The 18,081-nt window shown below is 38.5% G+C and overlaps 1 protein-coding gene across 1 annotated transcript in view; it reads left to right on the top strand.

Moving 5' to 3' along the window:
• The window catches only part of LOC122113612 (aminopeptidase O (putative)), a 344,600-nt gene that overhangs the window by 221,635 nt on the left and 104,884 nt on the right, over window positions 1–18,081 (top strand). The window contains exon 10 of the mRNA XM_042686676.1: window positions 10,069–10,112. Within this exon, the coding sequence (XP_042542610.1) occupies window positions 10,069–10,112 (44 nt within the window). The remainder of the gene's footprint in view (window positions 1–10,068; window positions 10,113–18,081) is intronic.

The following is an 18,081-nucleotide window of genomic DNA, read 5'->3' as shown; positions in this document are numbered from 1 at the left end:
TCTGAGATTCTGATTTCTCATAAACTCCTAAAGGTCCATTTAGTACTCTCTCAACCAAGTTGATCAATTTTTCTTTGCTTGACTCTTTAAGAACCTTAATTCACATATATTCAGATATAATTCACATACCATAAAAATCATATTTCAAAATAGCTCTAGGCTGGATACCTGTGGCTCATGCCTATATTCTTAGTTACTCAGGAGGATGAGATGTGAGGATTGAGGTTCAAAGCCAGCCTGGGACAGGAAAGTTCTTGAGACTCTGTTATCTCCAACTAGCCATCAAAAAGCAGAAGAAAAGGTGTGGCTTACGTGGTAAAGTACAGTGGTAAAGTGCTAGCCTTGAGCAAAAAAGGCTAAGGAACAACGTCTAGGCCTTGAGTTTAAGCACTCAGACCCTGAGTTAAATTCCGAGAACTGGCACAAAAAAAGTGCTCTAGTTAGTGGGGCGGGGGGGGGGGGGGGGGCGGGGGGGAGCGTTCTTTGTAAGTTGTGAGGCTTGAACTCAGGTCCTGGACACTGTCCTTGACATATTTTGCTCAAAGCTAGCATTCTACCACTTTGAGCCACAGCTTCACTTCTGGTTTTTAAATGGCTAATTGGAGATAAGATTCTCATAGGGCTTTTTGGCCTGGGCTGGCATCAAACCGTGATCCTCAGATTTCAGCCTCCTGAGTAACAAGGATGATGGGCGTGAGCCAGCACCCACCTAATCAGTGATTTTTTTTTTTTAGTGTGTTTATAAAATTTTATGCTCACCAACATTACTTATTTTTTTAAAAAAATCTTTTACCATAGTGGGACTTGAACTCAGAGATTTTTGCTTAATAGTTATAAGCTCTATCTCTTGAGCTGTTTCCACTCCTGTTTTGCTTTCATTATTTTTCTAACAGGGTCTCACTTTTGCCCTTCTTGGATCACGATCCTCTTACTTGTATTTCAAGCTTTCCACATAATTGGGATAGAAGGCACAAGCCACCATGTCTTGCTCTTTATTGGTTGAGATACAGTCCCTTGAACTTTTTCCCAGGGTGGTCTTGAAGTACAGTCCTCCCAATCTCTTCTTCTGGGGAAGCTAGGTATACAGATGGGAGCTACCACTCTCAATAGAATTATCTATTTTTAGAATATCTTTATCAATCTCAAAAAAATCTATAGCAGTCACTTCCCCATAGGGAAGATAACCACCAATCTACTTTTTACGTTTATGAATTTGTCTATTATACGTATTTCATAGAAGCAAATCACATGTATTATATATACATATATATATATAATCTTTTGTATCTGCTTTACATCACATGTTTCCAAGATTAAACAGTATATATGCATCAGTGCTTCATTCTTTTCTGTGTGCCTTATTATGTTGCCTAGACTGGTCTTGATCTTGAGTTCAAGTGATCAACTTTGAATGATCAGCTTCGTATTTTTTTGTTGTTAGTACTTGGCTTTCAACTCAGGGCCTCACACTTTGCTATGCAAATGCTCTACCACTGGAGCTATATCCCTCGCTCCATTTAAAACATTTTAAATTACGATATTTAAATTATGATAAAATATACATGCCACAAAATTTACCATTTTATCCATTCCTAAGTATACACTTAAGTAGAGTTAAGTACACTTACATTTTTGGGCAACCATTACTATCATCTATTCTCCATAAATTTTTCATCTTCCCAAACAGAAATTTTGAACCCATTAAGCAGTCATTTCTAAGTATTTCAGCCCTCAGTATTAGGCAATCACCATTCTACTCTCTGTTTCTATTGGCTTGACTACTATAGTTTATTCATGTGAGTAGAACTACACAATTTTTTTTATCCTTTCATGCTTTTGTGTCTGCCTACCTCACTTAGCCTAATGGCCTCAAGGGTCATCCACATTGTAGTCATTATTTTCCTTTCAATAGTCCATTGGAAATACATACCATATTTTGTTTATCCATTCAGCATTCATGTACATTTATTTGAGTTGTTCACACCTTTTGGCTGTTGTGACTAATGCTGCTAAAAAACATTAGTGCTTAAATATCTGTTTGAGTCTATGCTGTCAATTCTTTTGTGTATGTATATATTAGAACTGGAATTATATGGCAATTGTTTTCAGATTTTTGAGAAACTGTCTTGTGGTTTCATACCATTTAAGTACAAGAATTCTAGTTTCTCTACATGCTTGTCAACACTTACTGCCTTTTGATTTTTTTTGGTTATTCTGGTGTAAAACTATATTTCATGATGGTTTTGATTTGCATTTCTCTAGTGGCTATTGCTGTGAAACATTTTTTATGTTCTTATTGGCAATGAATTTCTATTAAAATTCTTTACCTTCTTCCTCCTTTCTTCCTCTTCCTCCCCCCCTCCCTTTTTTTTTAACAATGGAAAGTTTCTTTGAAAGTGTATGGAAAGCCATGAAAGAAAGTAGCAGAAACTCCAGCTGGAGAGGGCACTAAAGAGAATCCCCTTTTGTGACTTTTTTTTATTTTGAGATAGAGTCTTACTATATAGCTTAGGCTGGTCTCAAACTCATGATTTCTTGCTTCTCCTAGGATTATAGATGTGTTCCACCATGCATAGTTTTCCTTTACTTACTTTTTATTTACATTGTTTTTTATTAGTATATTAAAACAGTACTTCATATATTCTGGATATGTCTCATCAAATATTTGACTTATAAATATTTTCCTTCATTTCATATAGTGTCTTTTTTTTTTTTTTTACTTTTCTGGTAGTATTCTTTACAATGGAAAAGGGTGTTGTTGTTGTTGTTGACAAGTCCAATTTATCCCTTTTCTCTTTACTTGCTTATTTCTCCAGGATTGCCATATCTAAAAACTATTGCCTAAAAAGTTCCTGAAGATTCACTTCTATGTTTTTTTCTAAAACTTTTATAGTTTTAGCTCTTACATTTAAGTTTCTGACCTAATTTATATTAGTTGCTTATGGTGTAAGGATAATGGTCTAACTTAATTCTTTTAGATATAAATACCTATCTGTGCCATAAATATTTCATGGAAAGACTATTAGTTTTCTTTCCTTGAAAAAAATAAACCAGGGCTGGGAAGGTGGCTCAGTGGTAGAGCGCTTGCCTTGCATGCCTGAGGCCCTGGGTTCGATTCCTCAGCACCACATAAGCAAAAAAGAAAAAAAAAAGCCAGAAGTGGCGCTGTGGCTCAAGTGGTAGAGCGCTAGCCTTGAGCTGAAGAGCTGAGGGACAGCGCCCAGGCCCAGCGTTCAGGCCCCACGACCAGACCTAAAAGAAAAAAAATTAAAAAAAAATAAACCAATGACCATTAATTTAAGAATTTATTTCTGGAATCTCAATTATATTGATCACGATTTCTAACATAATGACAGTTTCATATTGTCATGATTACTATAGCTTTGCTTTATAGTTGGAAATTACTGCTCTTTGAACTGCTATGTGCTCATTACAAAAAGTGAAGCAATATGGAAAAGTACAAAGAAGGAATTAAAACATCATTCAAAATTCCATCATCCAAAAGTAACTATAGAACGTAATTTAGCAATAGAATGTTTGCTAGCATGCACAAAGACCCCAACATTACAAACACAACACAAAAAATACATAGAAGATAGTCCTATTTATATAAAACTTCCATATTCCTGAATATTTTATTTTGAATCAACTCTTAGTTGGCTGAATTTCATTAACAAATTGATATTGAAGTCGCCATTTCACATATGACTTTGAGTTCTTACTGCTTAAGAATAAGAGAGAACTGTGGTTTGTATTCAAACTAAAAAATAGCTAGAGACCAGCCAGGCACTGGTGGCTCATGCCTGTAATCCTAGCGACTCAGGAGGCTCAGCCCAGACACAAAAGTCCATGAGACTCTTATCTCCCATTAACCACCAGAAACGGAAGTGGTACAGTGGCTCAAAGTGGTAGAGCACTAGCCTTGAGTTGAAGAGCTCAGGGACAGAGCCCAGGCCCAGAGTTCAAGCCTCATGACTGACCAAAAACAAACAAACAAAAAAGCTAGATACAGTACTTTTGATCCACATTCTATTTCCTTAGAACTTGATAGACATATCTCCACTACCTTCTAAGAATAAACAACTCTTTAAAAAAAAAAAAAACTTCTGAATTTACTTTACCCTCTTATACCATTTAGAGAAGAAGAATTCCATAATCTCTCAAGTTTAGTAATTTAATTAGGAAATGGGATGGTATGGATGGTTCTGCATTGTTTTCCCTCTGCTCTCCAGAAAACAATACACTCTTTGTAGTACTAGATTCTATTCTTCAGTGAGGTTGTCTTAATTTTTTTTTCAAAACCTAAAATTTTTTTTTATTGTGAAAATACTGTACACAGGAGTTACAATTACATGGGGAAGATAGTGAGTACATTTCTTATCAAGCATTGTAGCCTCCTCCTTTGTTTCCCCTTCCCATCCCTTCCCAGCCTCCCCCCCCCAACTCCCCCAACCAATCCTCCCCCCCACCAAAGTTGTAAAGTTCCTTTTCGACATGACAACTTGTACTTCTCATTGTTGCAATGGGTCCACCTTATTTAAACGACTTGTTTTTCCCCTTCCCCTCCACAAATTATACCGACATCAAATACAGTGAAAGCAGGGGTTATACTGTGGGGGAGGGACATACAAAGCAACAAAGAATCTTAAACACTTCCCCCCCCCTCCAACCAGTGTTGTAACTTCTTGGTCTCTATACATATAGTATTTATTAATTGCTTTATCTTTTTCATGTCCTTTGTTTCTCTTCCCTTTATCATTAGTGTTATTTTCTTTCATTTTTACTCATTGATGGGTTTTGTTTTTTAAATTAATATTCCTATAATGGTATTATTTTGCTCCTTATTTCCATTCATCTCATTTTATTTTGTCATCTTTTTATAAGCTTTCATTTTGGTAAATTTATATTGTCTTTTTTAATTGTTATTAATTTATTTCACATTGTAAAGCACTCATGGAATGTTTTCTTTTGTTCCTTGGACCCTTTGTCTATTAGGTGTTATGTTTCTTTCTAGGTTACAATAGTTTACCTACTTCTAGTTACATAGATACATAGTCTTCTTTGTTTTCTCACTCTCAGCATGGCTAGTACTGACCCCATCTTTTATTTTTTCATTCTTACATATATTGGATAAATACAAGGCTTATTTTTCTACCTCCAAGATACAGTCTGAAACTTTCATATTACACATGGATGAATGAAGGGACCAAACTACATAGACTTGTATATGGTCTTTGTTCAATGAATTCTACTTCTCTTTAAAAAAAAAAAATCATTAAAAACCCCGTCAAGATTTCTGTGTCTTAGCTGGGTGCTGCTGGCTCACGCCTATAATCCTAATTACTCAGAAGGCTGAGATCTGAGGATCACAGTTCAAAGCCAGCCTGGGAAGGAAAGTCCATGAGACTCTTATCTCCAATTAATCACCAGAAAACCAGAAGTGGTGCTATGGCTCAAGTGGTAGAGTGCTCTCCTTGAGCTGAAGAGCTCAGGTACTGTGCCTAAGCCCAGAGTTCAAGCCCATGACCACCAACAACAAAGATTTCTGTGTCTTAATATTAGGTATAGTTTTTTTTTCTCCCATTGCAGGTGCCCCCTCAAATAAGATTGTTCCTTCAATTCATATTGGAGCCCTACAGCATACCTGCACAATTTATCAGAATGACTCTGAGCTATTTACTTTCTGTGTATTGCCCCTCAATCTCCAACAAAGAGTTCTAGTCCTTCTGCAATAAAATGGAAGATAAAAAATATGCCTACTTCTCTCAAAATGTGTGGATAATTGTGAGAATCTTCAGGGATTGGCAATTCACCAGCACTCCTACTGCTAAGCATGATATTGGGGGAGCTACAGAGGGAGAGTTGGAAACTATGGGGGAATTTCAGCCTTCTTCTTGTGGTTGCCTCTTTTTGACGTTTATGCCAGCAGGCTAGACATTTTGCCTTGTTTGGATGATGCTGGCCAAGTTTTTGCTGCTTTTTTAATTTAAAAAAATTATGGGTCATGTTTTTGTTTATATTACTAGTTAGTTATTGCCAAGGAAAGGCCTTGATCCAAGCTTTTTCTTATATCAAAGATTTCCTTGAATAAAGGAATTCTTTACTTCTAACAATTGCGATGTACTTTCACTTCTGACTACCCATCACCCCAGCATTTCAGTATTATCATCCCTCCAGCTCTAATCAAACCCTTCTCAAGTCTAACAATGGCTTCCTTCTTCCTGATAATCTCATTTCTTCTCAGTTTTTACCCAGCCAATCCTGTCCTTTCTTTGCCATTTTGATGATTTGTTTTGCCTATTTCTTCTTTCCCACACCATAATAATTACTTATACAATATCTGATACAAATTGCTAGTCCTGTATAATTACCAATCCAGTGACAGTTTATCCAGTAGAATCTATATGCACCTGCTTTTTATTGAATACTTTCACCATGACTGAAAAATAATGACCAAATTAGCCATGTGCCCAAATCAGTGTTAGTTTTTTAAAAAATTATAATGCTTAATTTAGCATTATTGGGTGATGACCAAAAAAAGATTGATTTGATTAGCATATAGATTATTAGGAGAGTAGAGACTAAAAAGAAAATAAATCTTAAGAAACATATTTTCTGACTGTGATGTGGCCTTGGAACCATTTCAATCTATACCCTTCTCAGAATACTATTTTTGTTTTGCTTTTGGCTTTTATTTGTTGTTTTGTTTTGGGCATATTGAAGAGGTTACAAATTGTGACCCTTATTTGTTGCTAGCTAACTTGGTTCATAAAGACTGAGCCATGGGGGAAATCTCCTTGTCCAGGTAAGATTTGTAAATTACTTTCCCAAAACTGTGAGTTCTCTGAAAGAAAGTGTGAAGACAGATGAAAGAAGTGGAAAGAGGATGTGAGGGAAGGAATAATTCTAAGACACATTTCTTTTTGTTTCATTGTATTGGGTGAGTACAGAAGGACTTTTTCATAAGCCCACTCCAGGGGTAGATGCTAATTTAAGAAAATGAGTCAGGAAAATGAATGTTTCATAGTTACAGATTAGTTCTTTAAAAGGAGTAAGCAGGGACAATTGGGTCAGTTCCACTGATGGGTGGTACAAAGACTGCTTGCTTGGACCAGAAACAAGTATCTCCTTGAACTGGATGGATTATAGTGTAGAAGCATAGCGAGTCCTGTAGAAAGAACATTCCTATAGCCTGTGGGAACAACTTAGAGATGTTCAGATGCTAGGATTCTGTGATTTCCACGTTGATTGGCATGTTCAGCTAACTGCTGTGTTACCTGCTGGTCTCAGCTCTGAAGCAAGAGGAGACAGATGCATCAGAATGGTGACCTGCTGGAAAGCAAGGTTTGATTTTATTTTATACTTTTGTACCAGTACTAAGGCTTGAACTCAGGGCCTGGGTCCTTAGCTTTTTCACTCAAGGCTGGCATTCTACCACGTGAACCACATCTCTAGTTCTGGCTTTTTATTGGTTAAGTACAGATAAGAGTCTCATGGACTTTTTCTGTTTTTGCTTGGCTTTGAACCTGGATTCTGAGAGCTTAGCCTCCTAACTAGCTAGGATTACAGGCGTGAGCTACTGGAACCTGGTTAGAAGGGCTTTATTTACGAAATATGCTTCTTAGGAAATAAAGCAGGGCTTCATGGGGACCTCCTGCACTTACCCTATATTCACAGGAAATTCAGGATGGGGTGGGGGAATTCAGGATGTGGGGGGATGCTTTACAATCCTGGTTTGTTTTGTTTTGTTTTGTTAAAGGACACAATTGTAATTGCAAAAGGCAAAAGGGCAGAATTAAGGTTAATTATGAATTTCCTGTTTTTCATGCAATTAAATTCTCCCCCTTACCATTAAGTTGATGTAATTTTCCCACATAATTTTGCATAAATTACTAAGCAAATATGAGATCATTTGGTGGGTAGGGCTATAAGGAGATAATGAAGTGAAATTAGTAAGACATTCTTACTAATGTCTTACTAATAATTAGTAAATCTAAATGGTACTTGGATTTTAAGAATCCAAAATATGCCAATGAGCTAATGAAAAAATAATATATCCTATTTACAGAGAACTCTATTACTATATTAGATTGTGATAAATAAATTCAACATTTTGCAAAATAATTCTTTAAAAATTATAGGCACGTTCTATACCACTGTACCACACCTCTGGCCACCTCTGGGTCTTGAACTCAAGGTCTGGGCACTGTCTCTGAGCTGTCTTGCTCAAGGCTAGTGCTCTACCACTTTAAGCACAGTGCTACTCTGGTTTTCTGGTTATTATTTGGAGATAAGAATCTCTAGGACTTTCCTGCCCAGGCTGACATCAAACCTCAATCCTCAGATCTCAGCCTTCTAAGGAGCTAGGATTACAGGCATGAGCCACTAATGCCTGGCTTCAGCCAAATAATTTTTTTAATAATAAAATGATTTAATTTTAAAAGATAATGACCTCATTAGGCACCTCATTAGTTAGGATGAGATCTTAGGAAGATAGTTTGAACCTAGCCTGAGGAGGAAAATTTGTGAGACTCTTATCTCCAATTAATTACTACCACCTCCACCAAAAAGCCAGAAGTGGTAGAGTATTAGCCTTGAATAGAAAAGCTCAGAGAGAGTACCCAGACCCTAAATTCAAACCCCATGACCAGCACACTCATACACACACACACACACACACACACACACACACAAACACACACACATACACACACACACACACACACACACCCCACATCTTTCAGAAATATTTATTAAAGCATTTGTTGATGAAAATATGATACTGAGCATTTACTTCTAAATAATATTAGAGACAGGGAAGTGAATGGCATAGGATTGGCTGTGAGTTGGTGAGTATGTAAAAGTTAATTATCCTAGTTTGTCTATTTTTCTTTTTTGTTTGAAATTTTCCTTAATGAAAGAAACAGAATGTGTGTGTAAAATCCTGCTTTTAGATTAAAATTTCCTTTCCTTTCCCTTCCTTTCCTTCTCTCTTTCTTTCCTTCTTTCTTTCTCTTCCTTCCTTCCTTCTTTCTTTCCCTTCCTTCCTTCCTTCCTTCCTTCCTTCTTTCTTTCCTTCCTTCCTTCCTTCCTTCCTTCCTTCCTAACTTCCTTCCTTCCTTCCTTCCTTCCTTGCTCTCTCTCTTTCTCCCTCCCTCCCCCTCTCTCTCTCTTTCTCCCTCCCTCCTCCCCTCTTTCCCCCTCCCTCCCCCTCTCTTTCCTTCTTCTTTTTGTGCTGGGGCTTGATGTCAGGGCCTGGGTGCTGTCCAGTAGCTTTTTCACTCAAGGTTAGTGTCCTACCACTTGAACCACAACTAATTCCAGTTTTTGTGGTTAATTGGAGATAAGAGTCTCACAGACTTTACTGCTTGGTCTATGACTATCATAGTCCTTAGATCTCACCCTCTTGAGTATCTAGGATTACAGGCATAAGCTACTCACTCCTGGTATGGTTAAAAAAATTCTATGGTGCAACATCCCAAATATCAGCAGTTGAGAATTTTCATAGCAGTATAAGAGGCTGCAGGTATAATGGAACCCTTGAACCTTGGATTTGAGGATGTCTTTGTTCCTTGACTGGCATATTCATCATCTTGATTTTATATTTATTTTTCTACAGAGTAGTGCAGTCACATTGTAAGTTTGTTATTAGCCTCTTGGAGTTTGATTGTTCGGTTGACAATCTAGGTTAAACTTATGAATTTAGACAAATTCTTACATGAGTAAGAAGGGGATAATACTCTGTTTAATGGCCAGCCTTTGGAAAATAGCCAAACACAAAATGAAATAAATTATTGGGTTAGGTCACAATAACGAACTTTACATTTTTAAATTTATTTAAAATTATTAAATGTATTTGTGGTTTTTAACAAACAAAACTCTTTAAGTCATTAGACTAAAGCCTTGGAAAATTAATAAATTAAATCTACAGCCTACTGAATTGGTCTAGGTCAAGCTCCCTTAGCAGGTAAGCTATTAGCAGCTGGGAATTCTGGGTGTATGTTATGGTTTCAGGCAGTTATTTATTGATGAACATCTTTAATGATTGCTTTATCCCCCTTCTTCTAGACTTTCCTTGAAATGTTGTTGGAGAACATTCCAGAAGAAAAAAGGTGAGGACTAATTTAGGAATCAAGAGCCTAATTTTACCTTTAAAAAAATGACCTTACCATTGTTTTGCTTGTGACAACCTAGAAAATTCTTTTTTTTTTTTTTTTTGGTAGAGTCAAAGACTAATGTAACCATGGGAGTCACAAGTTAATCAACCAGACTTTGGGATAGGACCAAGCAGCTGTGGAATTTAGTGTGCACAACCAAGCTTCCCCAGAGTCAGGAGCCCTGATTGTGGGGCAGGAGGCAAGCAAAGAACAATCTGTGTCCTCAGCTGCTGAAGAGGGCTGGGAGTATAGTTCAGTGGGAGCTATCATGCACAAAGCCCCAGGTGTAATCCCCACCATTGCAAAATTAGAATTGAATTAAAATGAACAGAAGAATGGAGAAGAAAATAGAGATGAAAACTTGTCCAGGTATTATGTCTTTATGCAAAGGAAATACTGTGTAACTGAAGGCAAATATGTACTATTATACTACAAATATCAGATGTGAGCTCAGGCTCTCTCATGGGTTCTGAACCCAGCTGTTCTAGTTCCTATGAAATGTTGCAGCAGTGCAACTTATTCCTTCTGAATTTTAGTTTTCTAACCTCATTGGCAGGGACTTAGAGAAGATTGAAGATTTACATCTGTTCTCAAAGTAGGTGCTTTGATTGACCTCTTTATTACAACAAACGTCTTCTATGCATAGCTACTGTATACACGGTTTACATACAGTAATCATTTAGTCCTAATGCAATATTCTTCATTGTAGTCACCTTTAGGGGTTATTGTAAGATATTGTATATCGTATTTTGTTTTTGTTTGTGCTGGTACTAGGGCTTGAACTCAGGGCATTTAACTATCAATTGGCTTTTTTTTTTCTCAAGGTTAGTGTTCTACCCCTTGAGCCACAGGTCTACTTCAAGCATTTTTGATGGTTAATCAGAGATAACAGTTTATGAACTTTCTGCTGAAGCTGGCTGAGAGCCATGATTCTCAAATCTCAGATTCCTGAATAGCTAGGATTATAAGCATGCCTAGCTGGTACATTATTTTTACTCCCGGCTTTACCAAAATAAGGATTATTGAGGATCCAAGAGGAACAGTAAGTGGCTCAAATTTCACAATTCTATGTGGCAGTTAAGCTGTAGTCTATCCTCTTATCCACTATGCCACAAGTAGTGAAACTGAGGCTTCTAGAAGTGAGGCAGATTTTCCAAGATTGCTTATCATGAGAAAGAACATAGGCTCTAGCTAATGCTCTTTTCAGCACACTACTTAGTATGAGCTCACTGTTGGAAGAGGAAGATTCTTATACTTGGAAGTTGTAGACTTCCTGGCTATCTACCAGGCTTGTAGAGCAGCTTTAAGACTTCTGTTCTGGGCAATTAGAGTCACCTAACTTTCTTCTTCTAATATCCTCCCTGATTTGAGCCTTAAAAATAAATACCCTAAAATACAATGTTTGATAGAAAAATTGATATTCAGATATTAAATAAGCAATTAAATATTACTCTCCATTCTGACTCATAGTTTTAGCTATGGTTTTGTGCATATAACAATGAATTCTATTGTCACTAACATAGTCCTAGATTTAGTTGAGTACTCACCTACATGTTAAAAAGTGTATGTTATAAGCAGTCTCAATTGGTTACCTAAGGGTAAGGTATTAGACCACCAAACTAGGTACAGGAGATAACAGGCAAATTCAGGAGAAGCGAAGGATCATATTCAAATGGAGAGGTGCTGTGTTTTGTTGTTTTCAATTTTCCCTAAGAATTGGATTTTTACCTTACCTATTTTGTTTAAACTTCCATATCTTCCACCTTGCATTCAGAAGTCTCAAAATTGTGTCATCAGTGGGTAGAAGTGGTATCTTTAGACTTCTGATTTTGTTCTGTTTTCCTTTTGCAATCAGTGCTGGAGTTTAACAAAGAGGCTCAGTCATGTTAAGTATATACTCTATCTCTGAATTACTCCCCAAGCCATACCTACTTCTTAAAAAAAAATAAAGTAGAAACATATACACATAAAACAAATCAATGCATCATACAGAATTAACATACTTGATGAATTCTTTTCTTCCTGCCTCTCCATGTTCTGCCTTCTGATTCTGAAAGAAGTCTTATCCGTAGAGATTGCATGAGACTTTAGTCAGTGCAACATAATTAGCTTTTCAGAGGCTGTCCAAAGGAACTGTACTTTGTTTTGGAAATTTTTAAATATTTTAGATTTACCGTCCTTTTTTTTAAAGTGGACATAATGGGTTTTCTTCATACAAAAAGAATGTGTGTGTGTGTGTGTGTGTGTGTGTGTGTGTGTGTGTGTGTGCGCGCGTGCGCGCGCGCGCACGCGCGCGCGTTCCTTTTTTCTTTTGCCCCTGCCCCAGAATAAATTCAGGTCTTCTGATAGATTTGAGTAGTGCAGAGAAAGACAAAAGGAGAAGAGAGGAGGAGAGGGGAAAGGAAGGAGAGAAGGCCAAGTACTAGTAGCTCAGGCCTATAATCCTAGCTACTCAAGAGGCTGAGATCTGAGGACTGCAGTTCAAAACAAGCCTGTGGAGGAAAGTCTGTGAGACTCTTATCTCCACTAAAGTACCAAAAGCTGGGGAAAAAACTGGCTCAAGTGATAGAACTCTGTCTTGAGTGAAAAAGTTAAAGGACAACACCCACCCAGGTCCCTTAGGATCAAGTCATACTGGCACACAAACAAAAAAAAAGGGGGAAGGAAGGAAAACCCCTAAGTGTAGTGTATTACCTCCTTACATATTACCAAAGTGTATTCTGAGTGATAATTGAATTCTTTCAAAGTCTATCTTAGGGCATAAATACAGCAATTTTTGCTGAAACAACAAAGTGTTTTAGTTTGGGAGGTCTCTCTTTTAATCTTCTTCATAATACGGTTATAGAGTTCATTTGGATGGCCCCTGAACCCTCTGGCTCTAGAGGACTTGGATTTTATCGTTGTGGACATTTATTGAGGCAACACACTGGGACCACAAAGAGACTTTTGTTGTAATTGTGTAAGTTAAAAGCAATGTCCCTGCCTTAATAGTGGCCACCAACCACATGCCCTTTGATAAAGTACTTCTCCCAGTTAGGATCATGTTTTGCCTAGCAGGTTTAAACCTGTTTTATTTTTAAAATTCTCCTTAAAAATTAAGGCAATTTCATTCTTACTTAGGATGAATCTACTCTAGCAAGCATACCAGGATATATTTTAAAACTTAAAAATATCTTTTGCCTGGTAACAAATCTCAGAATCTAGTTCAGCTATTAAAACAGACTATTTACTCTATTACCTATGCAACATATTGTACCAATTTTATCTAGGTCTCAGAAGGCCCCACACCTACCCCCTCGAGCCTCTAATCTTTGGCCCCAATTGTAAAGTGATCCTTGGGCACATCTGTTAGGCACGTGAGCCATTCTGAATCGGGCATGGCTTTTCAGATCCAACCAGTCAGCTAATGTTTCTGTGTCATACCGCCTCTGCATTTTCTTGCTTCAAATTTTCTTACTTGCTGTTTTGAGCAAGCCAGCAGGCCCTAGGTTGGACACTGGGGAATAAAGAAGAATAAATCCCATGCCTAGCCCTCAAGAAGTTTCTAGTTGACTACTGAAGACAGAGATGAAACCAGTTGTTAGAATCTGTATAAAAACTACTTGTAAGGCTGTGATCCAGGGTTTGTGATCCAGAGCAATCTCGTTATCTCCAGCCTTGAACCTAAAACAGCACTCAAAGACAAAGAAGTCTCACCGCAGATTTTCAGTAACAAAATGATATCAGCAATTCAGAAAGATTCTTTTGGGGGTCAGTGTAGAAGGTAGATGTGGGAATCATGGGCTAGAAACCAAGAGACCAATTAGAAACCACTACAGCAGTTCAGTCAAGAGATCCTAAGAGCTGTAATTATATCAGAGATGATGACTGTGGTAGTGGGGTTGAACATAATGAACAGATCTGAAGGATATTTGAGAAGCTGATCAGTTGTGAAAGTTGAATAGAGGAGTCACACAAGAGGCTGACCTTTCTCTTGGCTCTTAAGTTATACTCAGAAGTGGCTTTGGAAATACTATGGGGCAGTTATTTGTCCCTTGAATCAGTATGGAGGGAAGGGATGGAAGGACAACAGATTACTAGGTAGAAGTGCAGAGATGACACAGAAAACAATACCAAAAATCTGCTCAGAAAAAAATCCAAGTGAATCCTGGAAGCTAGGCTCCCTTGACCAAAGAGCACCCTGAAGAGGAACTGATCCATTGTATCTTACTTGTATCTTACTTACCTGGTGTTCTGACACCATTCGTAGCCACTGGTTCTTTTTTTGTCCATCAGTTACTGTGTCTGTGTGTACATTGTGTTTGCTTTAGTCCAGTACTTCCCACTATACTCATGGTGCTGGGGAATACTTGTTTTGTAATCAGCAATCTTCATTATCTACCCAAGCACAATTACTTTGCTTTGACAGGAAAACAAGTAAATGTGTGCAAAGATTTGTAACACATACTATTTGCATCCACATGTAGAGAGGGAGTTGAAAAACATTAAAGTGCTAAAATTTAAAAATCCATATAGTTCTGTGAGTCACATTCTAGAACAAGGGCATTTTTCATTTCAAACCCTGAGCTCTGAGGTTTCCTAGTACCTTTCCTCCAACTCACCTGTACTTTCCAAGTTCTTGTGGTTTGCCATTTAGTTTATGTGAAAATTGCTGAGCTATGTGCTTTCCTATGGCAACATGGACAGAGTGTGATCTTTGGGATCTCAAGAGGCTGAAGACAGGAGCCCAGTTTGATTAAAGACATTTCTCTTAATGAGGAACAAGCTGATAGGCACAAGTAGTAGATCTAGCTAGTAGTTCTTCATCCATGTCACCTTAACATCAGAAATCAACTGAGCAGGCACACAGGCCTAGGTGTGATGCCATTTTCATGAAAGCCTGTGTTTATTTCTGTTTGTTTTCACATCACGAAGAGAACAAACCATCACTTTCTTAGCTCTAAACACAGCTTATTTTTCTAACTAATATCATACCAGGGTAGCCACAGCATGTTCTGTCCCCTACTGTGTTAAGTAAGTGTGACCACATTTATAGCTCAGTGGGACTGGAGACAGACCACTGAAACTCAGAGCTGACATGGAGGGTATGGGAGCACAGCAAGGCAGCAGCCAGCCAGCCAAAGGATAAAACCACCTGCTGGTCCAAATACCCAAGAGGCCTGGGGAGATGATCAGGCCTAGGTTTCAGTAATGAGGCAGGGAGTATGTGCTCACTAGTACAAATATAGAGGACATGCAGTCTTGGGTCTGTGTACTTTTAGCTATCTGTATAAAATCAATTTCCATAGTGATCAGACATGCAGAAGAGTAATTTCCTGTAAGGCCTGGGTCCTGGCTCAGTGGAAATGCTCCTGCTTGTCTGTTGTGATTATTTAAGCCACATGACCTCAGAGGAAAAACACGCCCCACCGACTTAGATTCTGAATATCTTGATGTGAAAAAGCCAACTTTCTACTTGACTATGGTCTATGTGTCCAAACCCAGACTTCAGTATTCACCTACACTGCCATCTCAATAGTTATAATTATGATCAAAACACAAAAGCAGCATGCATGTTGTCTTTTTCCCTAAAACATACAGTCTATTTCTTACCTGAAAATTAAACATTTTAATACAGTTTCTCATTATTTCCTTGGGACGTAAGGCCACTTACAGTACTTCATGGTTTTTTGTTTTGTTTCATTAATAGCTGTAGTTAAAGCTTTCTTCTTTCACTTATAATCTTAACATCTTAGTCCATCTTTCCCCCAGATAGAATTAATGTAGTACAGTATCTGCACTGATGTTGGATTTTTTTTTTTTCTTTAACCCTGTGTCTGCACTGACTGGCCAGAATCCTCCTGTAGTTTGCACCATCTGAAAAAACAAAAAACAAAAAACCCTGCCTTACTACAATTGACACCCACTTCACAAAGATATTACAAGAAATGAAGTGATAATGGTTATAAGATGCTTTGAGTCTTTCCAAAAAGGTGATTTGAAAACACATGTTCTTTTCTGCCAAGGAAGTGTTTTTTGCTCCTGGATGCAGTTGAAGGAGGGAGGGGCTCTCTGGCCTTCACACTTACTCCCTCCCAAGTATCTCATGTCTTCAAAAAGGTAATAGAAGGGCTGACAAACAGTCCAGCCACAGCAGGAGCTCGGCTGCCTTCAGCAGGAGGTATGCTGGTGAAAAAGAGAGAGATGGAGTTCTTTGGAGCAAGCTCAGACTCTCTTGCTTCTTTCTGCAGCCTCATCTGCACTGAAATTGGTTTGTCCTGAGGCCTAAATTCAATACAGAGAAAAGCCAGGGCACATAGCTTTGTTGTTGTTGTTGTCAGTTATGAGGCTTGAACTCTGACCCTGGGCCCTGTCCTTGAAGGCTAGTGCTCTACCACTAGAGCCACAGTGCCACTTCTGGTTTTCTGGTTGCTACTTGGAGATAAGAGACTCTAAAAATAAATAAAGAAATGTCACTGGATGCCTGTAGCTCACACTTGTAATCTTAGCTATGCTGGAGGCTGAGACCTGAAGATCTATCACAAGCAAGAAAGTCTATGAGACACTTATCTCCAAACACCACAGTAAGTCAGAAGGAGAGCTGTGGCTCAAGTTGTAGAGGGCTAACTTTGAGCAAAAAAGCTCAGAGACAGCACTCAGGCCCTGAGTTCAAGCCCCAGGACTGACAACTCCCCGAAAAGAGTTTTAATTAAAATTACCAGCAGTATCCACTGCAATCTCCCTGCCTCAAGCCTCTTCCTGTGTTCTTCCTCATCTCTCTACAGTCCTGTCATTCTTCTGCAACCATGCCTTTTTTTTGTTTTTCTTACCACATCCTATCCTGGTAAGGGCTCTACAGAGCTGAACTGTGTTTCCCCACCATGGATCAAAAATGTCTTCCTTCTGTTCTCTTTACCCTTTTTGTGTCTTTCTTCTGTTTCTAGTGGGGATAACAGTGCATTCTCACATGCCACAACCTTCTGTTAGAAGTCTCTCCTGATGTTCCTCATGGTACCCTCCTTTTACCTGTCCCATCTGAAGCCAGTTGTCCGCTTCCACCTGCAGAATCCTAATCCGTACAAGCTGCTGTAGTTCTGACTCTTACATGTCATGTATCTGTCATAAACAGTCACCCCCTGGGATTTTTCATCTCAGCTCTTTGCAGAACTGGGGCATGGTAGTTTACCACACAGAAGTTTGCCTGTTCTTCAACTTTCTCTGGTGAGGACTTTGGACCTCGCTTAAGAACATCCCAGGCCTCTGTTCCCTACCCCCTCTTTCATGCCACTTGGAGAAGTATCCCTGAGCAAATATTCACCAAAGGAAATTTATGTCCGTATCCTCCCTGATACTCACTCTTCCATGGTGATGTACAACAGCTGCTTGCTATCTTTTGTGAAATCACTCAATTAAGCTGGTCGGCAGATGTCTCCTCGTCAGGACATTTAATCCCAGTTCTCTTGACCTGCCTCTTGGATCCTGTGTGTTTTTCCCTTTGATCATCATTCCTTTGCCTTCTAAATCCTGAGAATAGCCTCCTCCTCAAAGGTGTGGAGCCTTTTAGGAGACCTGTTTTCCTGGACTGCCCTATGCAGCTCAGAACCTAGCCCTAGCTCTGCTTTTCCTGGGCATCATTGGGATGGTGACAGAAGCTTTGCCCCCAAGGTTTCAGACAAAGGAATGTCCCTCTCTGGCTAGAAAGGAATTCATTGAAGGGAACTTGATATTGTTTTATTTTTTATTGAACATGTGAGGCTGGCACTAAGACTGATTTTCTGGAAAAAAAAATAATTTGTGTGGAAATCGACACTGCTCAATGGAAGGCCTGTTCTTGTTGGAAAGAAATGTAGATTGGTCCCCACTTACCTGCTGCTGCATGTGCCACTGGGAAGGACAGTTCCTTTAGTGGTGGGATCATGTTTCCAGGGCTGTGAGAAGTATGGCA

Source organism: Dipodomys spectabilis, unplaced genomic scaffold, assembly GCF_019054845.1.
Source record: "Dipodomys spectabilis isolate Male_0828 unplaced genomic scaffold, ASM1905484v1 ptg000098l, whole genome shotgun sequence".
NCBI lineage: Eukaryota > Metazoa > Chordata > Mammalia > Rodentia > Heteromyidae > Dipodomys > Dipodomys spectabilis.
This window is presented reverse-complemented; position numbering and strand designations above follow the sequence as displayed.